This window comes from Carassius gibelio, chromosome A3, assembly GCF_023724105.1.
Source record: "Carassius gibelio isolate Cgi1373 ecotype wild population from Czech Republic chromosome A3, carGib1.2-hapl.c, whole genome shotgun sequence".
Lineage (NCBI taxonomy): Eukaryota > Metazoa > Chordata > Actinopteri > Cypriniformes > Cyprinidae > Carassius > Carassius gibelio.
In genome coordinates, this window is record NC_068373.1 from 6586451 (window position 1) to 6612770 (window position 26320).

Below are 26320 nucleotides of genomic sequence, written 5' to 3' on the forward strand. Positions count from 1 at the left end.
CCTGTGGTCTTTCATCCATACCAATCAGCTTTAGAGAGAACATCAGCGATGATTTTTCGGAAACGCAAGTTCTAAGGCTGCGCTGATACTACATTCAGTCTGTACTGTATTTCAAACACGATCATTAGGACTGACTTTCACATTTCGTGAGTGTTGACATTAGAGGTGTTTGTTCAGACAGTATTGTCAATATCTGTTATATCTAAACAGTTGCTGTAATAATTACTTCAGCAACAATATGATGCCCAGAAACCTCCTTCAGCAACAACACAGAGTACAGCGCTTTGATTTTACACCTTGATGAACATGTCTACTCATTCACTATTAAATATATAACAAATGGAACATAGTTTGCTATAAGGTGAATGAGTGAATAAAAATGAGATCTGACTGTAGACTACACATTACTGTATAAATGACAGTACAGTATATGCACACTATATCCAAAATGCAAAAAAAAAAAATATATATATTTTTTTTTAAATAATCTTATTTAATTTAGATTTAGACACATTTCCACAACCCTGTTTGTACTTTTTATTTTATTATTATTATATTTTATTGAATTATAAATTGTAGCTGTAGTATATTGTAGTTCTTAACCTCTCATTCCATTTGGTGTGATGCTTTTTAGTCTACAAAACTTGAATTTGAGGCCATGTCCACATGTACATGGGTAATATTTTCCTTCTTCCGTAAAATCTCCATCCAAGTGAAAACTCAAAACACATGCAATGATGCACTGTCAAACCAACACGTTGTGATATAATCTCAAACTTTAAATCATGCTGGCCAATCAGAAGCCTGAAAAAAGTTTCCAGTAGGCGGAGATAACAGCTCTGGCTCCGACGTCTACACGATAACACTGCAACCAGAGTTTTTTCATTTTCAGAAATGTTCTGTTTCAGTGACCTGCTGCTGCGTTTGTATGAAAAGCCAAACAGCATAGAAAAACCGCGTCCAAAATAAGTCTGTTATCAGAACCAGAATCAGAATCATATATCAACAATACAATTAACATTATCCTTGTCCTGAGCAAACCAAACCAAAACAGTAGCTTAAACTCCTTTCATAAATACAGTCTTAATGGAAAATTACTAGTAAATTGCTGTTTAGAAATCATGTGTGAACAAGACCTTGTGAAAATATACCCATAAATCGGTTTTAAATTTTTCCAGGATGAGAAGATGAGAAGTAACATTTTCATTAAATTGCCGTTATAATGCAATTTGTGAACAAACATGTAAAAGGTTTGAAGGAATGCACTGATCTTATAAATGTGCTTTGGGCCAATTATAACATTTTGACTGTGATGGTGCGTCACACTGTTTACAGTAATAATTTGAATACTTTGTTCTATATAAACATGAGCTGGAGGGACATCGTTGATTGTTGCGGTGCATCTTCATGCTTTACCCTGTCTTTTTTCCATTCATCTGTGGCTCTACGTTGGCTATTATTGTGCAGCATCTCTCCTTTTTCTCGCATTAATGCATTCTGTGCGATCAGCCCCTCACGCCTGTCACTCAGAAGTCCAAAAATGTTGTCAAGTTGGACAGATAGTGAAACTAAAATGTGTCTCCTCATCCAGGCAGATGTAGAAAGCAGTGAAGCATTTAAAGGTCATTTCTGTTGATTGACAACACAACGCTTATTCGTATTTTAGTACTGTTGTGTGAGCCGTATTTTGGCGTCAGAAATGAAGTAAAAGTGAAGTGTCGACTTTCACAAGATGTAAAGCATTTGTGTGTTTACCAGAAAAGTAATCTGGTCATTTCACGGTAATTTACCAGGTTTCATGTCTGAAAGCATCAATGGTCTGACAGTTTATTTATTTTTTGCAGTTCCATTGGTGACACTACTGGTGCAGGAATGATATACTTCAGCTTTAAACTATCACTTCCATTGATTACTTTTCAACGAAACAGAAGAAATTTAAAGTTGACATCATACTTTGATGCGCATCAAAGATTGTATAGCTGGGGTGTGTGGGTGTTCTTATCTTCTAAGATTCGTTGATGTCTGGAGAAATCACAAAGTAAAGCCATGGCACCAGCGCCCGTTTACACTTCTGATGTGACAGGCATCTGTTTCCATGGAGACAGCTGAAAACTCTGGAAAGTGTCTTAACTAACTCATCTGCAAGAAGCTGACTTTATCTGAAACATAGCGACAGCTGCTGCCTTCCAGACCTATGGGGAACTTCCCACTTGCAAAAACTTGTCACTGCGATGTGATGTGTGCTCAGTTGTTGTGACTAGGATAAAAGGAATGCGTTGAGCTTTCTTAAGAAGCATTTTTGTGAAGTTTAAGATATGTGAAAATCTCTATATTTTCTCAGTTTATGTTTATTTCTGTATAATATTTTATTCTCTTGCAGCCACAGAAAATGATGACAGATGTGTGTTGGTCGTGCGGGCCAGTTGCCTCATTAACCAGCAGCTTTGCTTGGTGCTATTCTTCATCTTATACACACAATGTATGCAAACCGGTTTACACATAAACCTTGTTCAGACTGTGAGCCCAAATCTGATTTCTCTGAAAATCCAACTGAAATCCAATCATAAATAGATAGATAGTCTGAGCGGCAACAGACTACATGAACTCTGATTTTTTGCTAATCCGTTTCAAGCTACATTCAAATGTGGTTTGAAATTGTGTTCAAATCGCGTTCCAAAAAAAAAAAAAAACGTTTCAGTCTGACTGGTCAGATCGGGTTTAGCGTAGCTTTTTCACATTCTCACGTCACATAAAGCATAAACATGTCAGACCTTTTGTTGTTGTTTTTTTGTAGAAAACATGCTGAACATTTATGCAGAAACAAGCTTTTGTTGTCGCAAAGTGCAAGTTAAGTGTATAGTATACGCACATCTTAGAGCCATGAGATTGCAGACACGGGGGCATGGAATAAATAAAGTCAACACATTCCAGCTTCCTGCATTTCTGCCTCTGCCTCATAAGAGGAAATATAATCCAGTGCGACGGCAGCATGTTGTCATGTCGTGAGACAACATCTGTACTGCACACTGTTTTGCTGTCATTGTTGTTTTTTAGCATAGGCTTACTTAAACAACGACACTGCCATAGAAACCAACGCAGATATTCAGTAAAACAAAAGAGCGTTATGGGACACAAACATTTGATTGTGATTCATTTGTCCTCAAGCCATGATGAACTGCATTTTCAGTTGAACCGTGCGCTAACAGCACAAAGACATACATGGAGATAACTGGCAATTAAAACAGTGGTGCCGTTCGTGTGCGACTCATCTTGTAAATATGATTATCCCTTGGTGACTTGATGGCACCTGACTTGTAGAATGCTACTGCTGTGCTGTAATCATGAATGTGAAGCTGCACCTGTGGAGAGCAGAGCTCAACTCCTCCAGTCTGTGGGACTCGCTGCTGTTGCTCAGTTTTGATAGGGTGTCGATCCTCTTCATGATTATCTCCAGCATATCACTGATCTTCCTCAGGACCCCACGAGACTCGAGACCACCCAACACTGTTACACAAAAGAATGAGGACATGTCAGTTCAGACACATGCACCAAGCAACACGATAATGGTTACAGACATTGCTGAAAAGATCGAGGTAAGATTCAGAAAGGGATTGCTAACTCAAAAATGTATATTATTTACTCATTGTAAATTTGCTATTCTGAAGTAGTATCACTTTCTTTTGTAGAACACACACACACACACACAATGTTTGAGAGAACATATAGAAAAATTGCAGCAATTGCAGCAATAGCTTAAATTTTGAACTAAACTATTGCCTTTTTTTGTAATTTTTAAAGCATATCAGACCATATCAGATCCACTTTTCTTTGATTGTATGGGGTAGATTTGTGTGCCATGACTTTGTAAACATCATCTTTTGTGTTCTACATAAAGGTTTGAAATGACACGAGAGTAATTTATGGAAGAACAGTTGACACCACTGCTATACGGGTCCCTACGCTGTTAGACCAGCACCAGTCCAGCATGGAAATTTATGTTAGCCTGAGCCAGTCTTTTAAACCCGAGGAAAAACACAAAACAGAAATAAAAATACTCTGGGGTTGTACTGCTGAGAAAAGCTCAAAAACAAAGTCATGGCAAAACAAAGAGCCTAAATGGAGACCGAGCTAAATTCGCTGGCATATTAGTTGTATTTACTCATAATACAAACAACAGGCTGAGGGTTTTATTCAACAACATTTCAAAAGTGTCTCATTAGCACAGCCTCTCTCTGCAGACCATCAGCGCTGAGGCAGCCTACTTCAACTCTCATAACTGAAGAAAGGACACAAACAACACAATACAGGAAGGGGACCAATTAGGCTGACAGTCAAGTTTAATTTCAGAGCTCTCCGAACTCCTGCCGTCTGTTACCCAGGAAGCTGGTGCAAGTGAGTGGATGCCTCTCACCTGGCCAATTAAACAGAACATTTCTACAACTGTGAGGTCAGTAGGCCTTCAGAACACTCCGCTCTGACATTCTCTGTTCCCACTCGCAGTTGAGATCATCGTGAAGTGAATGCATCTTACTAATGATGAAGGCTACAAGAACATTATAGCAGAGTTTCTTTTACCCACACGAAGGCCTCCGTGGCTGATCTTCCTCAGGGGTAGACTACTTTATTTTGGGGTCAACACTTCTCAGAGTTAGATTTGTGCACTTTGATTGTAAGTGAAATGCTTTGCTCTGTGATTGTACTCACCCTCATGTTGTTTCCAGCTTGCATGCATTTATGTCATATTTCAAAGAATATTTCAAAGAAAAGAAAACACTAGAACCCATTGTCTTTAATTGTCTTGAAATAATAATGAGTCTATGCATACAGAAGTGTGTTTTACATTTATTAATTTTAGCATACAGGTTTATCCAAAGCGACTAACAGTGCATTCAGGCTACACATTTATTATTATATATTTTTTTTTACCAGAATGTGTGTTCCTTGGGAATCAAACCCACAACCTTTTGCACTGCTAACAAAATGCTCTACCACTGAGCCCCAAGTTTAGGTTACATGTTTACATGACTGCGAATGGTCATTAAGACCATGTATATAGTCTTCTTTTCTTTTATTTCCATTAAGCTGAGAAGTTGCGGCGGATCTTGAATTGTGACACATAGCCAAGTGAAACATAAAATATATATAAATATATATATATATATATAAAACCTAGGATGGAGACTTGGTTCTGTGCTATTTTTTCTTGGTTGGATGGAGGCAATAATGAATACAAGCTTGTGGATAATTGTAAGAAAGTTGGGTTTATAAAGGACAAAATGACTGGAGAAATCCAGCAAATGTCACTAGAAGATTGAGTTATGACAATTTAAAAGAAACACTTTACAATAAGTTTCATAAGTTAACAATGGTTATTTACTTTAGTTAAAATGAACTAAGCTAGAACAATACTTCTACAGCATTTATTAATCTTAGCTAACATTAATTTCAGGATTTGCTAATGCATTATTAAAATCAACAGTTGTGCTGGTTAACATTAGTTAATGCACTGTGAACTAACAATAAACAACTCTATTTTCATGAACTAACATGAAAAATAATGTAATGCATTGTCCATTGTTTGTTCGTGTTGCTTAATACATTAAGTAACATTAACTAATGGAAGTATTAAAAATATAGATTGTATTTTCATTTCATGCCAAGTTTAGGTTGACATGCCATCAACTGCAAAAAACAAAAAACAAAAAAACAAAACAAGAATCTGTCGGTTGATTTGTAAACTATTGTGACTCATCCTTAGTTAATGCACAGGCATTTCTTCACGAGGTCTCACTCGAAAGTAATAATGATTTCATACCAAACTTAAAATAGGCTGCATGACAAAACAATGGCAGGTGATATCTGGAACTATGTCCAGAAAGAGCTTAAAATGTTTTGATCCAGATGTTAACCTTGGTCTGCTAATTTGATGACCACTGAGTGCTTTTGATCTCACTGAATTTTGTGCAGTCACTGCTCTCATATATGAGGCTGCATAGTGATTTCATCCAATCAATTGGAAGATGTGTAAAAATGATTAATGGTTTTAAGATTAAGGTTTTGGCCTGCAGGGTGCTACTTCAGGATGATCAGACAAACATATGAAACACTGTTCTGTCTTTTAAAAAGATTAAACAAAAAGAAAGAAAGCTCTGTTTTATTCTGGAAAAAAAATACTACATATATGGAATAACCGTTTTATAAAAGCAATAAGATGTAGCAACAAGAATAAGCAAAAAAAAAAAAAAAAGATAAATGGTTGTTTGCTGGATTTTAATCCTTTTTAATCTTGTTTAGATGGTGTTCAGCTGCCCAAAACTACAACCAGACTAGCTTGACTTGTAGAAATCAACTAGCATGGTGGCAAATTAAGACGAGCAATAGTTTTGAAATTAGATAAAAAAAAAAAAAAAAAAAACCTGCTCAGACACATACTTAAAAAATCAGCTCAAAGAGTACACCATCTGGGCATCTTTGGCATACTATTTTCAGTGCAGGTCTACCATTATTTGGGATGCAAATTTTAATCATGCATAGAATTCACAACAGATTGTATGCAAATTAGGATGCAGCGAGTGATTTTTGAATAGTTATATAACATCGCTTTTATGTCCCTTGCACTGTATACTGAGCAAAAGGGAGCAAAAGGTTGGTAAACAACCACCATTCACATGCCAGTATGCAATTTTACATTTTCAAAGTCTGGAAGTTTTTCATTCGCTCATTTACTGAGGGTAAATCAAAATGACTGTTAGAGGATACTGACAGAAGACTACAGACAGTGGTTTAAAAATAGACTGGAATATTTATTTTTGTCATTCCTTAGCTTCATTCAAACTACATAATACAAGTACCCTAGCAGTAAGGTATCAGGAGGCATTATGTCCCAAACTTTTCCCTTTGTGTTTCTTTATCAACCTTATTATGCATCCAGAACTTTCCAGACAGTAAATCCGGCAGCACAGTCATTACTGTCCATGAGAAAGTCACCAGTGTTTGCTTAATTGTGAGATATGTAATGGTTATTGGGTCTGTAATCTGATGAGAAATCCTCTTTCTGCTTTTGAGAAGTGGAGGTGGATTTCACAGTGCATGGAGTTTTGGATTACTAATGTCTTTGAATATCCCTGCTGAACCTGAAATCTAGCATGATTTGTTTTTGTTGCTGATGTACTGGTTTTTTCATCTTGGTCAGCCAGACAGTGTTGTTGTACTTGAGACTGGATTCCGCCACGTGTCCAAGGCCATATTTTGACTGTTTGACGGTTTTTGGATCTTAGCTTTTTACGTAAAGCACTGTGGGCAACCCTTGGGTTTTTAGCAGTGCTATATAAACAAATAAACCAAAACAAATCAATTGCAGCTATTTTTTGTTGTCCATGTGGGCTTAAGAATATGATCCGGTCTGTGCTATATCTCTGGACAGGAACACACTGTATGTGCACTTTGGATGTTTGCTTAACACTAACACGAAACCAAGCTTTATTCACCCAAAAGAAGGCATATTATCATGGTCTGAAATATTCAGACCCTCTTCAGGTCTCTGTTATGACTTCAACACGTATGCATTCCCATTCTGTTCTCAGTCATGACTTGCCTTGACTTGAGGACCACTTAAAGACCCATCTATGCTGGTCCACCAGACCAGCATCAAACCCAGCTATTACCAATATAAACAAACCTACACCAGCATGCAAATTAATTTTGGTCTTGTTCCAAGTCTTATCCAATTTAACTTGCCTCCAAATTGGCAAAATGTGTCTATAGGAATTAGTACACGTTTCAGTGTTTACTATACCACAATCAAATCCCAGCGGAGATGTAAAATCATTATCCCTGATTCCCAAAATCTTCCCGAACCCTAAGCGATACATTTGATCTTGTTCTAAGGTTGACTTTAAGGCGTAAACCATTTTCAAAGCTCTGGATCAGTGAACGATGCGAGCAGCGTGTGCCTACTAATCCCACTAACGTATGCTGCATCAGCTTCCGGATGTATTTATTAGCTTACTGAAAATCCCCTATTTGTTAAACGGCGAGGGCTGATAGAGTGATTCATGACTCCCACATGTGGCTGTATACTGCTGACTGGAGCCGGATCTTGGAAGGAATGCTTGTGTGTGCATGTTTGCAGGTGTCTGTGTTAGAAATCCATAAGGCCATTATACATGTTATGTGTGGGTGAATGGGTTTGAGTAATAGAGTAATACTGTATCTAGTGTTCTCTATCACATATTATTTACAGATTTACAGTCCTGTTTTTAATCATTTCCAATCCCGGCATCGGCATCCATGTTTTGCTTGAGATTAGCATTTGATTCAATGACAATGTTGGTCCAACAGATAAACCAGCATAAACCAGCCTAGATCGACATGGAATTTGTGCTGGTTTATGTTGTAGTATATCAGTAGAATTTCTGTTGGTTGAACTGAAAAAAACAAAACAAAAAAAAAACAGCTGCACACTGCTTTTAGCTTTGATTATATTGTCCAATTATTGTGGCATTGTGTTGACAACATCATGCAACATCATAGCATTTATTTCTATTAAGAGTTGCATACATTTTTGGCTGAGATCTTGTGTTGACAATAGGACAGTTGAACCACTCTGTAAAGTCGACTCCAGCACATCCTTAATAGGGTTAAGCTCGGGACTCTGTGGTGGCCAATTCATACATGAAAGTGATTCTTCATGCTCTATTAATCACTGTTTCACAAATTATGCCTGGTGGAGCTTGACATTGTCATCCTGGAATATGGACATGAGTGTGTCTTCTAACATTTTTTTTTTAAGAACTGAAAAGCTACACACTGCATCAGGTTTGCATGCTAAACTCTTTAGTATTTGCTTATTGAAATCTTTTTTTTTGGAAGGCAGTGTGCATAGTAATCCTGTTTTCCGTGATTTCTCCCCTTTCGCCACACGTTAAAGGTATTCTTTTGTTCATGAATAATAAAGTACCAAGTTATATAAGGCAAGCCAATGGCAACACTTAATACAACTTTCACAGTTGTGATAACACTTAACACAACCTTCAGCGAAGTCAGAGTCTATTGCATCTTTTGGAGACTCCAAGATAAGCTTGGAGAAGCATGCTGGTAGGTAAACATTCTGACTCAGTGCAGGCTGTTGGGTAAACATTCACTGCTGGCTGTGAGCTCCTGAATATGGAAGAGTGTACCGCTGTGATTGACTGTGGCTTGGTATTGTAGCATGCTGTAAGCCCTGTTGGCTTAGTGTATAAGACATAGCCCATCTGAACCAAGGATAGATAGTTTCAGTCCCATCTGGGCTGAGTTTGGGCAGAGTGAGGCAGTAGATGCATGCTGGGCACAACACCTAGAGGTCAACAGATAGAAACCATACTCTGCTAAGACTGCTCATTACCTCTGAACTACTCCTCAGGGATCAATACAGTATATCTGCCTTCTAAGGGTTGAGAATCTTCTGTTCTGAACAGCTGGAATAAATCTTTCCTGAAGCGTGGGTGCAATGTGATGGGCTTCCTCCAGCAGAACAGACTGATGTTTTCAGTCTCTAATTGGAAGAAGAATAAAGTCACATTATGTTCATAGAAAGCCACATATGCAGAATGTTGGGACATGGATTTAGAATTCCGTGGCAAATCTGATCTAACAAATTAAAGTTTGTCAAGATATGCTTTTGTCATTTTTGCAATTTTAGTGAAAGCCTTTTCAAAATAACGTTATAGCAGAGTTGTGCTTGTGTTCTGGGTGGTTGCTGACCTTTTCTGTTTGCGATTAAGGTTGTCTGTTTGGTTGCTACGACATTTCTTAGTGGTTGTTACGGTGTTCTGAGTGGTCAAAGTAAAAGCTAGGGTGTGCCTATCAGTTGCTAGGGTGTTCAGAGTGGTTGCTAGGGCTTTCTTGACTGTTGACGGTGTGTTCAGTGTCATTGGTCCAATCCTGCTTCTGGAGAACCAAGGTCCTGCAAATTTGAGTTCAAACCAAAACCAACACACTTGCCTAGTTTCTAATAAGTCTGAAGACCTTGATTTCTGTAGTACATGGTGTGTTTAATTATGGTTGGAGCAAAACTCTGCAGCTCTCCAGAAACAAACATTTTTTTGGACATTATGAGATTACATATGAATATAAATAAATAAATGCCTACATACATAATACATACATAGATTAATCTGCTAATCAGTATTACGCCAAAAAAGAGTTTTTGAGTGATCCTAAATTGCACCGGACTCCATAATATTTTGTTTAGATGGTTACCAGAAGTGGTTGTTAGCCAGCTGCTTGGATGTTCAGGGTGATTGGTGAAGACAAGACGTGTTTAACAGTTGTTGCAAGCTGGTTGATAACTGCCTCAACTATAAATATGAGCAATAAAAGTATGGCATTGTTAATAATGTAGCTCAGGAACACACCCACACATGCACGACTATTAACTGAAGCAGGTGTGTGTGTGTGTGTGTGTGTGTGTTATTCAAGTGTTTTATAATGCATTCTCATTAAGTAAATGCAAACTGCAGGTAGTCTGGACAAAATTCTCCAAAAATAATCAAAATTCTACACCTCTCCTCACCAACGATGATTAGTAGCAGTGAATGCCCACCTTATGAGTGCAGGTGTGCATATATTCAGCACGTCAAAACAAAAACGACTTTCTCTGGCAAATGAAGTGCCATATCAGTGTAATTTAAACTCGCTTTGCATATTGCTGCTGGATGAAGTGACTCGAGAGGAAAAAAGAACGAAAGAAATAAAGAAATAAGAAGGTACATGCAGGACAGAGTAAAGAAATAATGAATTCTCAATTTTTTCTTGAAAATTGAATCCCTTGCTTTCAGACATCTATGATGAGAGAATTTTATAAATAAATATCAGTATTCATCTCTTTTTTTTTCACCTGCTCCACACTCACAATCTAATAGTGCAGACCTTTATTGCATCTCATCTAAGGATGAAAAGATTACAGGTTTGATGATAAATCATGATGAAATTCACCATGGTTAGTATTACCGTTTCATATTTTAATTATCATTAAGGTTACAGTAACAGCTCTGAGAGTGGTTGCGGCTCTAATTTTGCTGTTCCACAAGCGCCAACTAGTGTCAGAGAGTGGATTTACAGAGAGTTACATTTACAACCTGTGTGCAGTTTTTGTCTGGCCAGGAAATTGACTGAATATGCATGCCCTGCTGTAAATTTTGAGCAGTTGATGAAAAACAAGTTTATGTGGATCCCACACATTTAAACAATTGGGATAAGCTATCTAGGATTACTTATGGAGCAGTAAAATACATGTGATCATTTATTAATCAATTATCATTTTGACTTAACCCTTTCTTAATTTAAAGGCTGAAATGTGAGGTTTACCATTTATGAAACTTTTTCAAAGCTTTATTTGAACATTTTCGTAGATTCTAGATCAACAGTTTTCAGTCATGTTTTCATTTAAAATCCAGACATCATTGGTAACGTTATTGTTTTATTGCTAAAACTGTTTTTATTTGATGTTTGTTGATCTTATATATTTTAATAGATCCTATATTAAACTTGGTGAAACAATTTATGTCAGGTTTTTATTTTTATTTTTGTTCCAGCACATTTTAACAAGACCTTGAAAATACTGATAACCATGATAATTTTGATCGCCATAACTGTGATAAGAAATTTTCAGACCGTTTCATCTCTAGTCTCATCCGTGTCTCACAACAGCTCAGGGATAAGAGCAGGATTCAATCATCTTATGCAAGTGTGTGTGTGTGTGTGCACGCTTCAATTAGTACTCACTCAGGGATATGAAATCAGAGTAAATAGGCTTGAGGGAAGGATTAGAAAGCATGTGACAGAAAAGGGAAAAGAGCTGTGGAACGATTAGGAATATTAGCGCTGAATCCGAGAGAGAGAGGAAATGACTTTTGGCTCTTCATCACACACTCCACTGCTCTTACGGCTTTAAACAATGACCACTGTCGTCCAGAAGAACGTGAGTGGCCCTCAATGTGCCACCATCCCGCTATCTCTTTCAGCTGTAGGAAACAAAAGCTTTGTTTCAGAAGCTAGTGACCTAGCACAGCTAGGCAACATTTTGGTTATCACTGATGCACTCCTGGCGTCACAGCTGTTAGTTTGGCTTTAAATGATTAGTCCAGTGTCTGAACTTGTGATTCTAGGAAATTTTGTAGAATTATCAATTTTGGACCGAGATGCTGAAGATTAAAAAAGGACGCAAAAGCAGCATGTTTGTATTCCATATAACTTGTGCAATATTTCCAAGATGTAATGAACTAAATGAAATTTAGTTGAAATGAGCTGCACTAAAAAAAAACTAAATAAGTCAAATTTGTGATTAAATCATTCAGACTAGTTTTGTAAACTCAATCAGCCAATTGTCCAAAAAGATGATGACTTGCTATTTGTTTTGTGAATTCTAATGAATAGTAACTGAACAGTGAAAGCAAAAACATTTATATATATATATATATATATATATATATATATATATATATATATATATATATATATATTAGAGGTGGGCATATATTATTTTTTTTAATCTAGATGAATCTCACTGTGATCTTGAAGTTAATCTAGATTAAAATGGCTCATTCGAATTCTGCCGACGGCATTCAGAATATGGGTGTAACCCAAATAAAATTGACAAACAGTAAGTCTTTGAGAAGGAGTTTATCAAGCTAGGTGGTGCATTAGAAAAGGGGCTCATCTCCTGTTTCCAAAATGCATCACAAACTGCTTGAAAAAGCTGTAAACTAATTCCACATTGCACAAGCGGGGACCAGGGGAAAAGGTTGTACCAGTGGGCCCTGTTTGTCTAATTTGTATGTTCGTTTATTTTTATTTATTTGTGCTATTAACACAATGTTTAAGGTTTTTTCAAGTTTGTAGGTGTCAAGGTACAGAAACGAAATAATTAAATGTAAAAAAGTACTGGATAGTCTTCAATGTAAAAATGAAATATACAATGAAACCTACATTTATTCAGACACCTTCAACATTTCTCACATTATTACAGTTTTGCTATATATATCAAAAAATATATCTGGTGTCTGAATAACTTTTGGTTTGACTGTTAAAACTACAAAGTAGTCAAGAGCAGTGAGTGATTTTCATTTTCTTGGATTAACATTACAGCAGCCAGTAGCTAAATTAGGCGTGGTCACTTTAAGAGACGATGAACGCATCCAATATAATACACATCCAGTTTTTCCTTAACTGTTTACTTTCACTTGAGAAATAACTGACAGTTTTTTCGAGCATAATTTCCAAGGTGGATATTTTGACATATTTCATATGTATTTGTCGGCACTAGAGCAAAAATAAGCAAATTCGATGTTCAAGTGTTTTGATCAAAACACTTGAAAACGCTTATTTTTATTAGCATCTCGAGACACCTCTGCGTGAACCCTGAACCCCAGAACACCGCGAGTACTGAATCGGCTCTTTCACATCTTGTTATTTGTTTCAAACTGCGATTTGTATTTGTTCGTTCCGGTGCAGGAGGGACTTTGAGGAGAACTTCGCAGAAGAGAGCTCGGTTCAGTGTCGCTGTCCGTTAGGCTGGCCTCAACCAGTCGGTTATAAAATATCAAGGTGAAAGTCATCATAACTCGCTAAGTATAGACCCAGCTCCCAACCCAACTTTGAGAATAGAATAGATTATATATATATATATATATATATATATGCATTCATTGTTTGTTTGCTTGTTATATGGCTCCTCTCTTAATGTCATTACACACACAAATAATAATAAAAAAATCATTTAAAACAGGATTTTATATGGTTTGACTTCAGAACCCAAACATAATTTAATTTCTTTGTTGACACATCACACATTGACCTAGAACAGTTACACAGCACTCTCTTTTTTGTGAAACAGCCTAATTAATACTTCCCCTGCTCAGTTATTTTTTTGTAACAGTATTTTCATACGCTTCTTCTGAAATTGTCTTTTTTATTACATATTTGTCAGGATCTTGGTAAGGGAGGAACTCAGGTGCAGACAGGATTTACAACACAAACAGGTTTATTTACAAAAAGGGGGAAATAAAAACCCACGAGGGGGAAAACAAGGACTAGGGCAGATACAAAAATAACTAAACAGGACTGACAAGGCAAGATAAACAAAGACTCAAAACTAGAGAACACTGACTACAAATAAACACTCACAGTGATACAAAACACTTCTTCAGGAACAATCGTAGCTGTGGAATAATCTCAGACGAGGTACAAACACAAATGTTAGGGAACAAATCTCAATGAACCGACGCAAGACAGAGCACACTAGGAAAGCTAAATAGGGGGAACAATCAAGACACGACAGGTGGCACAGATGGGACAATCAAGACACGACTAGGTTAACAAGGGGGGCGGGGCAAGGGAACGAGACAACACAAGCACATGGCCCAAAGGCAAGGCCATGTGCTTGTACACAAAACACGGGTCTGTCATGATCCTGCCTCAAGACTAGGAAAAATCAAGGACACGAGGGCAGAATCATGACAGAACCCCTCCCTTAAGGAGCGGCTTCCAGACGCTCCTCAAGGGAACATCAAACACGAGACATGACTGACATGACGGACTGGGACACCGACACAAACCAACAAGACATGACAAATAATAACAAAGGCAGACATGAATACACGACGGCAGGGTTAGGGTGACAAATCAAAAAAAACAAACAGGGAAGGGGAGGAGGCGGGACCACAAAGTTCATGGGGGACAGACCAGGGTGAGTGGGTGGGGTAGGAATCTTAGGAGGACAGGACAAAGGCTGACGACGGGGGGTACGGGCAGGTCTGGGTGGTGAGGGGCGGGGAGGGGTCTCGGGACAACTGACCGGGGACATGACGGGAGCAGACAAGGGACGCGGGGCAAGACTTACGGGACGCGGGGGGACAACATCTACTGGACACGGGGGGACAACATCTACTGGACACGGGGGGACAACATCTACTGGACACGGGGCCACATCAACGGGACACGGGGCCACATCAACAGGACACGGGGAGACAACGGCTGGACACTTAGGACTTCTGGGGACAGGGTCAGGGGACAAAACAGGACTGACGGGGACTTCTAAAATTTGGACAAGACGGGACAAATAATCAGAAAAAGCTTTAGCAGCTAGGATAATAGGCAGCTCCTTATGGGATGAGACCGACTGTACAAGAGTCTTTGCTGCAGAGTCGGCCGCGGCTCTCTCCTCCGCTCTCACGACTGCAGCTCTCTTCTTTGCCAGCTCGGGCACGCTCACTGTTGCTGGCTCGGGCACGCCCACCGCTGCTGGCTCGGGCACGCCCACCGCTGCTGGCTCGGGCACGCCCACCGCTGCTGGCTCGGGCACGCCCACCGCTGCTGGCTCGGGCACGCCCACCGCTGCTGGCTCGGGCACGCCCACCGCTGCTGGCTCGGGCACGCCAGCTCTCTCCGCTGCTGGCACGGGCACGCCAGCGCTCACCGCTGCTGGCACGGGCACGCCAGCTCTCTCCGCTGCTGGCACGGGCACGCCAGCGCTCACCGCTGCTGGCACGGGCACGCCAGCTCTCTCCGCTGCTGGCACGGGCACGCCAGCGCTCACCGCTGCTGGCTCAGGCACGCTCACCGCTGCTGGCTCGGGAGGAGACAGGGTCACAGGACCGGCAGGCCCCTTCTTCTTCCTCTTCCTCCTCGGGCGCGGTGCAGAGGCTACAGCTGGGTCAGAGGCGGGTTGGGGGAGTTTGGTCTCGGACAGGGCAGACTCGGACGCCGAAGACTCTGAAGCCGACTCCCATGAAAACCGTCTCCCTCGTTTCATGGGGAGACTGCTGGCTGAGGAGGGCACCTCAGGACTCTGGGAGGGGCTTGCCTGACCCCCCAGGGTTGCCACGGCCAGGACACGACCCTCCGGGATCGCCGGCAGCTGGGTAGGTGGGGACCTCTGGGGCTCCTCCTCTCGCCCGCTCACTCCGGAACGACCTCCCCTGGTCCCCCGGAACACCACAAGGCGAGAGCCCTCAAAACAATCTCGCTGGCTGGCTGATGCCATCCAGCATTGCCTCCTGTCTGCTGAGTTCCTTGGTGGTCGGTTCATTCTGTCAGGATCTTGGTAAGGGAGGAACTCAGGTGCAGACAGGATTTACAACACAAACAGGTTTATTTACAAAAAGGGGGAAATAAAAACCCACGAGGGGGAAAACAAGGACTAGGGCAGATACAAAAATAACTAAACAGGACTGACAAGGCAAGATAAACAAAGACTCAAAACTAGAGAACACTGACTACAAATAAACACTCACAGTGATACAAAACACTTCTTCAGGAACAATCGTAGCTGTGGAATAATCTCAGACGAGGTACAAACACAAATGTTAGGGAACAAATCTCAATGAACCGACGCAAGACAGAGCACACTAGGAAAGCTAAATAGGGGGAACAATCAAGACACGACAGGTGGCACAGATGGGACAATCAAGACACGACTAGGTTAACAAGGGGGGCGGGGCAAGGGAACGAGACAACACAAGCACATGGCCCAAAGGCAAGGCCATGTGCTTGTACACAAAACACGGGTCTGTCATGATCCTGCCTCAAGACTAGGAAAAATCAAGGACACGAGGGCAGAATCATGACAATATTCATATTTCTGATTGATTCTCAGTTATATTTGAATTCACTGAATCTTTTGAATGCATTGAACAAAATGCTTATGGTTCTTCCAAATATAATGAGTCAGTCACTGAATCAATGAAAAATATTCAATTCATCACCGTCACTCTTCCTACTATCTTTAATAAAAACCTAGATAGATAGATAGATAGATAGACAGATAGATAGATAGATAGATAGATAGATAGATAGATAGATAGATAGATAGATAGATAGATAGATAGATAGATAGATATAAGTCAGTTACATAAAAATGCCTAATTTGAATTTAAAATGTGACTAACTAGTAACTAACTACTGGTTGGTGAGACCAAATCTTATGAAACAGTCTTAATAAAGTGGCTGTGCTTATGCAACTAGCCTCAAGACTTACTGTAACTGTAATCTACAACACACAAGGCATCAGTAATGGCCTACATAAATTAATTTCTTAATCTCTCTGCAAAGTGCAGCAAAGTCCTGTAGGCTACTGGCAATGAATGTCATATGAATTGAGTAAGGGCATCAGTCATTTTTACTATGCTCCTTTTGTTCGGTAATTGTTCTCTGTGGGAATCTTTCAGATATTTTAAATTATATATATATATATATATATATATATATATATATATATATATATATATATATATATATATATATATATATATAAACAATTAGTGATTACAAAATATTGACTACATTGTGTGTGGATGTAAAAAAAAAAAAAAAAAAAAAAGCATAAGTGCAATATTTGCTCCAAATAATAAAAATGAAAATAAAATAAGTACAGCCAGCCCTTACACCCACTGTGAACCAAGTCAGAATGTCACTGGAAGGGGTGTATAAATTAATTGCCTGTCAAGAGCACATCAAATCATCATTAATATGTTTGCTTCCTGTCAGACCCGACTCATTTTATGTCTTATCTTGGTCAAACCACATTTTTGTGAGGCCTAATGGATTTTCAGGATTTTAATGGAGTCGGACCAAGAAATCAGCTTGTCTCTCTGAGCTAAAAATACATCCAGATAACTGAGAATTACCAGCACAGTCTGACCGAAGGTTGAATTCATGCAACAGTATATCAGACTATCATAGAGCCCATCCATTTTTTAGCCATGAGAGGTCCCAAGAGGAATCTGCACACTTTTCACACTGTATTTAACAATCTTGAACAGCTCTTAACAATTCAGAGCCATTAGAATTTTTTGGGCCTGCTATATACATATATAAAATATATAATAACAAATATATGCTCAGTTGATTTCTCCACTAATGCTATTTATTCAAGTGTGTCAGATAATGATGACAACCTAAACATGCAGTGCTGGTCCAATCCAAAACAAGGACTGGAAAAGCGCTGATCCAGAATGATTGGGTCAGCTCATCCACCTCCCACTCTGATGAATGCAAGATCCTTCTGTGCGACTAACAGTGCCTTGTCATTTGACATTTGTCACATTGTCCACATGATTGTAACTGGAATGCATAAGACATATTTTCTCATTGAAATAAAATGTAGTTTAGTTCCTTAGAACAAGTTTATGTCCATGTTTGTAGAGGCGCAACATCGGGACACATTTTCAAACCCTTCCTATTGTAAAGGTAACACTCTATCACAGTGCCATGCTTGATTTCACTGAGCTCTTCTTTTGAACTACCTTCTTTTTCTTCTTCTTTTTAAATGCAGACTGCGTAGCTTGATTTTATTCATCTCTGGCAGTGTGTTTGATTGAAACACCTGAATTCAGTACTTAAAAGATGTGTCACATTATGTCTGTCCTTATAATGTATATATGCAAACAAGAAGTATCATTTTTTTTTCACCCTTCTGAAATTTTCAAGTGCTGACTATATTTAATTATTCTATCTATGTGTTGTTTTTTTTTGGTTTTGTTTTTTTCAGGTGTGTCGGTGTTAAATGTGAAGAAAACAAACACGGATCACGTCTGAAATTCCGGAGCTCTTTTGCTCGACTTTGTCTGACAGAAGCTGAAGCTGAGGGAGTATGTGATAGAAGACAAGAGGTTTTGCCATGAAACCACATCAGTTTTCTGACAATTCACTAGATGTACTGTAAGATGACCCGAGGGCTTCTGTAAAGCAGCAGGTCAAACTCACAGCTCCAAAATCACTAGCTCCAAATGCAATGTGTGCCCACATCTGTCTGAGGTATTTAGCATGAGGTGGTTTGAAAGCATACAAAGCTGTATGAACACACACTTATTTTAAAATCAATATGAAATCTAAATTTATTATTACAAAAAAAGAAAACAAGGTGGCAATAATTCCAGGAAAGCTATTGGTTTACACTGATTCAAATGAATTATTTACATACACTCACAAGTCGTTCTTCAGAAGAGTTTGGTCATAGACGCCTCTCTTATCCTTTCACTCCAACCACCTGTCTCCTTTCTAGTAAGTAATACCGCTCAAGACCCAATCAACTCCCAGTGGAGGAAATCAAGACTAGCATTTCTTTTTTTCTTCCTCATTGAATATCTTGAAAAGCTTCCGATTACAGAAATAAAATGGGTTGTGAAGCGCACTTCATGTTGACTTTAATGACTTTCATGTTTTTGGCCTGCTCCAAAGTGTTTGATCTAATCTGCAGCGCATTTGTGTTTTAATTACAGAGACATCTTCAAAAATGTGCTGAAGCAAATATTTACAGTGTTTATTTCACCCCAAGAACCCAACAGCAGACTCCTCGAGAGTGTGTGTGTGAGAGAACACAGCTCCTGTTCCCATTAGACCGTCATTTAGCATTATAAATACACAACAGTGCATGAGAGAAACATGGATGCCGGTGAAACTAGGGCACATCCTGTGCTATGAGGGCTGGCATCAGGATCTATATTCTTTTGAAATGTAGTGCATTTCACTGTCAATTTGTTTTAAATAAAAATACTAATGTTATGCAACAAATTTGATTGCTTTTGCTGCAGTCATTTGATTTGGCATTTCGATCCAGAAATAGTACAGAACTTTGTTTCTAATTCACTTTACATCATGACTTGTCTGTCTTTTCATTTTTAAAACACGTCTCTTTTTGTTCTAGATGAAAAACTAAAATCTGAGATCTGAGACTAGACATTTTGACCCCACTATACAGTATATATGAGACGACCAAAAAAATTATAATAATAAAACCCTCTCCTACATGGAAGAAGATACATGCCTTTAATAGAATCCATGTTTTCATCTCTTGCTGTGCCTGTGTGCCTCTACTGTCAAAGGCCACAGGTCTTTGAACCATGCATTGACTGTCTAAAGGAAAGAGAAGCACTGGTTTTTATCTTAGAGCAGTGCAGATATCTGGCGCAGTTTGATGGAGAACAGGGACGATTCCAATTGAAATCTAAAGCCCTTCCTAGAGGGTGCTATATACGTCAAAGCCCTGCAATCCACAGATTTATGTGCCACTGGCAAGCAAACACCACATGAAACACACAGGAGACTCAATTAACAGTGCTGGCAACATTCAGAATAGAATTGAGATAGCGAACAAGCTACTTAAATATGAATGGAAGGAGATATTAATAGAAATTCAGAGAAATTCTGGAAAATCCTGCTTATGTTGAATATTGAAATTAATCTATGAATCTGTCTTTTTATTAGAGTATCAATTCAGCAAGTTTTGTTCTAATAAATGGTATTTAAAAAATAGATTAGTACTGCTAAGGTCTGTGTGGGAGAGAATGTGTCCAGTGAAGGGACATATTCCGTGGCCCATGAAAGCTGTGAGATATTGAAACCCAGTTTTGGCTCTAATGCATGGCATCCTGTGTTTACTGCTTAACTAAAAGACAAAGTGCTCCCTGCATCAACCCACACACAAGCTTTCATTAGAAATGTATAATAACAAACCTCTCTTAGAATCGCCATTAGTATCCATTAAAGGCATAATACCAGAACATATGCTGCAAGGTATTACTCAAGATAGAACACGGCCAGGGTAAGCGGCGTTAAAGCTGGAGGATCTCGAATGTGGAAAATGATCAGTGAATCAGCAGGTTTTCTCTCAGGAACCGAGAGAGAACAGCTCGCATTGAGATGTACAACTGGAGCTTACGGTTAGATCAGTGACCAATGTTATAGAGTTACAGAACTCTGTTATGTTGTCCGGTACACAAAGAATAGCATTTATTCAAAATAGTCTCGTGAAACACTATAAAGTACCATTCAAAAGTTTGAGGTCAGTCATATTTTTTTTTTTTTTCGAAAGAAATCAGTACTTTTATTCAGCAAGGATTGATAAAAAGTGATATTAAAGTGTGTGTGTTTTTTTTTGTTTTTTTTTAAATAAATGCTGTTTCAAACTATATTTTATTAAGCAGAAATTAAAAAAAAAGTACCACCGGTCCCAAGAAAGGATGGATGGATGGATGGATGGAAAACAATACTTGTGAAAATTGAATTTGAAAGATAATTACATATTAACTAATTCAAAGGTAATTAGTTTGACATAATTAGTCATTTGTAGCTAGAATTCATTTTAAAGTAGCCCTCACATCTCTGTCAGTGCTGGACTCCCAAAACACAGTGACGTCCATCTCTGGCTGATCAGCAGGCAGAGTTTAATGAGCGAGAGCCAGATGCTTTCTCCAGGCTTCAGTCTAGGAGTGGTTAATTAATCAGATCGTGCTCTCTCTCCCTCTTTCTCTCTCTCTTTCGTCCTCGTTTCTCCATGCGACCTCTCCCACAACATTACAGAACATGAATCCATCATCTTCAGCTTCTTACTCTGGTTTGCTGAACACACTATGAAGCAGTTTTCCAATTTTCCAGCACCCTCCGAGTGGAGCTCTTAGGATGGCTATTTGCCACATTTGGATACACAATTTCCTGTTAGGCACAGCTTTTTTAAAACTAGAAAAGAAATGAATATTAAACATACTGGCTCTCTTCCAAAACCTCTGTAGTGAGCCCAAGTAGGCAGAATTTTAAAGCAATATAAGTGTGCTCCCAACATGAAAGCTTTCATAAAAGGTAGACAGCATAATTATGCTGCCTTCTGCAATATCCCCCCAAATAAAGTCAGTATCATATACATCCATTACAGAGAAGACAATCCCAACCAGGCCACACAGAATCTGTGCAGCGAAATTCATTATATTTGAAACACCCTCCATTCGTAAACTTTCATGAATACACATGATCAGTGAGAAAATGAAGACAGAATGTTTTAGATGTATATTTCTAATGGACAGGTTCTTCTTGGGATTTTCAGTGAACGAGATCTCTAGCCTCTGGCATGATCTATTTTCAAATGCATAAAAAGTGATGGCTGATGATTTATGGGGTGTTCTGCAGACAGAGATACTATTCACAGCACACTGACCCCTGGATAATCAAGCCTGTTAAAGGCCACTGTAAAACCCTTCATTACCCCCATTAAAAATCCCATAAACTGACATTTCCTAAATGCCACTGGACGAATTAGACATGCATACATTCAGCTCAGGTAGACGTACAGTGCTCCAAGTTATTAATGTACCTTCGGTTCGGATGCTGAAAGGGGAATCTGCCAGTCGCTTGGCCGAGAACTGCCCCCCCAGAGAGGTCATTAAGAAGCACAGACTGAAGAAACCGATCCCCGCCACAAATATCCTGTAACAGAGAGACAAAACGGATGTATAAATGTATTGGGGTGGAACAAGAAAAAGCCAGACAAAGATGAGAAACCACTATGAGAAGCAGTACAATGTTTGAAGTATATTGTCCTTGTGAAACTTTTCCTTTGAAGGAACATTTCAAGCTTTGTCATTGTTTGCTCACCTTGTTTTGGCAACCCTGTTAACCTTTTTATTTATTTTTCTAAAGAAGAAAAATATTCACACAGCTCTTTTGTATTTCATAGTGAGCATGTCTGCCAAGCTCTGTGTAACCCAGTGGCCCAAGTGACTTATGCTCTGTATTACAAATATTCTATCACACGTGTCCATGTGACAAACAGAGCAAACAGATATAAATTAAATTAACTCAATCATTTTTCACTCTAACAAAGTTGTTTTTGCCTCAGACTAATAGAGTGTTTCTGGTGGTGACATAGTTTTGTATGCTAACCCGGAAGTTAGCATCTCCCTAATTTTTGCACGTTGACTTTTCTTATTACACACAAGGATGTGCATCACACAAACATGCCAAATATTAAAAAAAAAGGATTACAGTGTAAAATAATATTATTGTGTAGGCTACATGAATATAAAAATGTAATTATGGATAGTCATTGCGTATATTAGAATTAGGCTACCTATTTGCAATTCAGCCTATTACTAATGATGAATGAAATTATACTTCATTCCACGCCTTCTTCACCTCGGGAAGCTTCAGTGGATTCCTGCTTGTCCCCTAGATGATCTGCTTACGGGATTTAACTTCGCACACAAGCAGATTATTTTCTTCACTTGAGAAGCATTCAGCTTTTCCGCAAACAAACTCCACCATGTAAATAGTGATCCACCATGGCACGAGCACATATCACACTTAAAGGGAATGGGAGATGACACTCTGATTGGTTTATTGAACGTCACGCCCATTACTCATTAATAGAATAGGGACAACCCATTCCAAAAATGCGACCCGGCGCATGGACTATTTGTCCATCACTTACACTTGGCGTTTAGATTGTTAAAATAAGGCCCAATGTTAGTTGTTAGTTGTTAGTTGTTAATGTTAGTTAATGGAACTACAGTCATTCATTGTCAGTTCATGTTAATTCACAGTGCATTAACTAATGTTAACAAGCACAACTTTTGATTTTAATAATGCATTAGAAAATGTTGAAATTAAAATGAGATTAATAAATGCTGTAGAAGTATTGCTCATTCTTAGTTCATGTTAGCTAAAGTAGTTAACTAATGTTAATCAATGTACCTTGTTGTAAAGTGTTACCAAGTCATCTTATCTGAGTCAGGGGAGAAAAAATGCACAAATCAACCAAAATAGCCCAAAACAATTCAAAACAAATATGTTCCATTGGAGGAAGCATTATTATGGATTATGGTCTTGTATTTTGGCCAAAAGCAAATTAAAGTCTAAATGCCATAATGATGGATTTGCTTCCTACAGACATGCAGCTTTTCATTTCGAAAGACATTATCTTATGGACTGGAGTCGTGTGGATAACTTGTGGATTATTGTGATGTTTTTATCAGCTCTTTGGGTTCTTATTCTGACGGCACCCATTCACTACAGGTGAGCAAGTGATGTAATGCTTTTCTCTAAATCTCTTCCCATGAAGAAACAAACTGATCTACATGATGGATTGACTGAAGGTGGGTACAATTTCAGCAAGTTTTCATTTTTTAGCAAACTGTTCATTTAGCTTCCAACAACTCCTTTAAGTGTTTAAAGAAGAAGAAGAAGAAGAAGAAGAAGAAGGCAAATTGGCATTTGCATTACACATATTTGAGAAAAAGTAGCTGAAATTCAAAGCATTATTCATGTAGCTCAAACAGTAATGAAAATCTGCAAGACCACTCATGTTGACTTCATGCTTTTGAGAAGGCGACTAAAAAATTAAGTGTGCTTTTTATTGCTATATGTAATTCATAACATCATAAAAAAAAGGATAAACCACATCTTTTGTTACGGTTAACCTATACAGTATATGACGTAGCCTGCAGGTTAGAGCCTTGGATGGGTAATCAAAAGCTTTGAGGTTTAAAGGAAATTAACACAGTTTCACGTAAACTTGGACTCTTTCTCTCGTTCTCTTGTAAATTATATATAAATTAAACATAAACATAATTTCCTGTCAGACGAGACAGGGAGGGCTGTAACTGGACACAAAATTGAATATTATTTGATTGTATTTGCTATTTTGAAATACAATGTTTGCTATTTGTTTACTGTTTTGAATTAAAATGCCTAACTTAAATAATGGTGGTAAAAGTGGTATTAGGAAATGGCATAATTGTTAAAAAGTTTGATTGCAAGCACAGATTAACACGGAATGTCTATGTCTTTTATTAGTATTACATCTCGCCTTGAGATTGCAGTAGGTTAACAGCATTGTTTGTATTTGACAATGATGCACAATGCTTATGTGTAAGCAGTGATTAGTTGTTTCTACTTTAGTTTGCTCAAGAGAAATACTGGAATATTACAGTAGATCAAAGTTAGGAGACAGGTAAACTTAACAAATCTTAACTTGCTCAAGCATATTCCTTTTTTTTTTTTTTTTTTAAGTTACAGAGCTCTACTGCAGGTAGGCTACTGCAGAACAGAGTGACCCACATCCTCGCGCTGCTGGATTCCCGCCACTGCTAGAAACAGCGCGAAAGCTCATCAGCGAGACTTACACCATCCTCACATCCTTTCCTGAAAGTCCCTGACACCTTCAATGAAAACCCCTCAACAACCGAGAATAGTACCACCTCCATAAAGTCACACCATGTTATTTACAGTAAGCCGTTATATCTCTTTGTTTACAGATATAGCCTACTTTTAAGTGAAGAGACAAAGTTTAACAGCTTTCAGATTTCAGCTTTGTTCGATGAAAAGAACAAGATAACTTCGATACAGCCGTTTGTTTTTACTGGCGAAATATTCGTTACAGAAAAATTACCATGTTAGCCTTTTTTATTATTTGAATGTATGTATTATGTTGCTATTTATAACCATATTAGCTACCTGGTGTTATACAAAGAAACTAAAAATAACAGTAGTATTCTTAAAGTTGTTGCACACTAATTTAATAAGATTTTACATGAACTAATAATGTGGCATTTTGGGAGAAACCTACTGTTTTCATGGTGCATTTTCGTAAGGACTTCACAGGCAGAGCCAATGTAAGGTTTGTCTGAATAGTGAACTACATTAGATTCAGTCTTAGATTATGTTGTAAAGTCTTACCTGAACGGCTTGAACGTCAGCAGGCATCTTCTCGTCATAGTTATACACTCGCTATTTACAGAAATCATTTTTCACGCCGATTGTTTAACATCATACGAACTGCGTAATGCATAATTTATTTGAGTTATTTTCCTCCTGTTGTGTTTCTTAATATGCGAGTTTAGAGTAGCCTCATCCTTAATTCTGACTGAAAGCTCTTTGATGAAGTTGCTCGAGGAAAAGCATCCGAAGATTGCCGAGCGAAGGAATCAGCAGGTCATTCAGTTGGTGACATTAAACTACCATTCATAATAGTTTCCAAATAGCGTCAGAAGTAATCCAGCGAAGGTCCATCTCCGTATATTTTAGTGAAGTATCGGTGACGCTCGTGAGGGGAATGAACGCGTCAGAACTCCCTGCGCAGCGAGCGACGGCACTGGATCAATTCAGCAGCACGACTGGCGTTTTCTCTGATGTGAAACAACATTTTTTCACCTTCTTTGAGGATATTGTTGTCTCTGTGACTAAATATGAACATGAATGCAGTTCAGCTGCTTCAGAGGGAGCGTCTTAAAGCTTAAACCGCTCCGCTGTAGTTTCAGATCGGTGGACAGCTCCCAGTGCGCAAGCTAAAGGCATCAAGAGCGCCATCCGATGGATTTCTACAGTTTACTCGCATAATCCGATCTGTAATATGTCGAAATAGGTCTTTCTGTACGCAGGGTTTTTTTTTTTCATTGCTTTAAATCAAACACGAGCCAGGTGCCTCATACTTCAACCCCAAATCCATATTAAAACATTTTTATATATGTATTTTTTTTTATTATTAATTTACCGTGAAACCAGTAGTATTTGA

At 38.6% G+C, this 26320-nt stretch overlaps 1 protein-coding gene across 1 annotated transcript in view; it reads right to left on the reverse strand.

The window, feature by feature from the left end:
* The window catches only part of LOC127944846 (alpha-1,6-mannosylglycoprotein 6-beta-N-acetylglucosaminyltransferase B-like), a 117074-nt gene extending 91006 nt beyond the window's left edge, over positions 1 to 26068 (reverse strand). Inside the window, exons 1-3 of the mRNA XM_052541174.1 lie at positions 25486 to 26068; positions 22124 to 22236; positions 3360 to 3504 (exon numbers count right to left, since the gene is read on the reverse strand). Of these exons, the coding sequence (XP_052397134.1) occupies positions 3360 to 3504; positions 22124 to 22236; positions 25486 to 25553 (326 nt within the window). The 5' untranslated portion in view covers positions 25554 to 26068. The remainder of the gene's footprint in view (positions 1 to 3359; positions 3505 to 22123; positions 22237 to 25485) is intronic.
* Between the last annotated feature and the right edge of the window lie 252 nt (positions 26069 to 26320).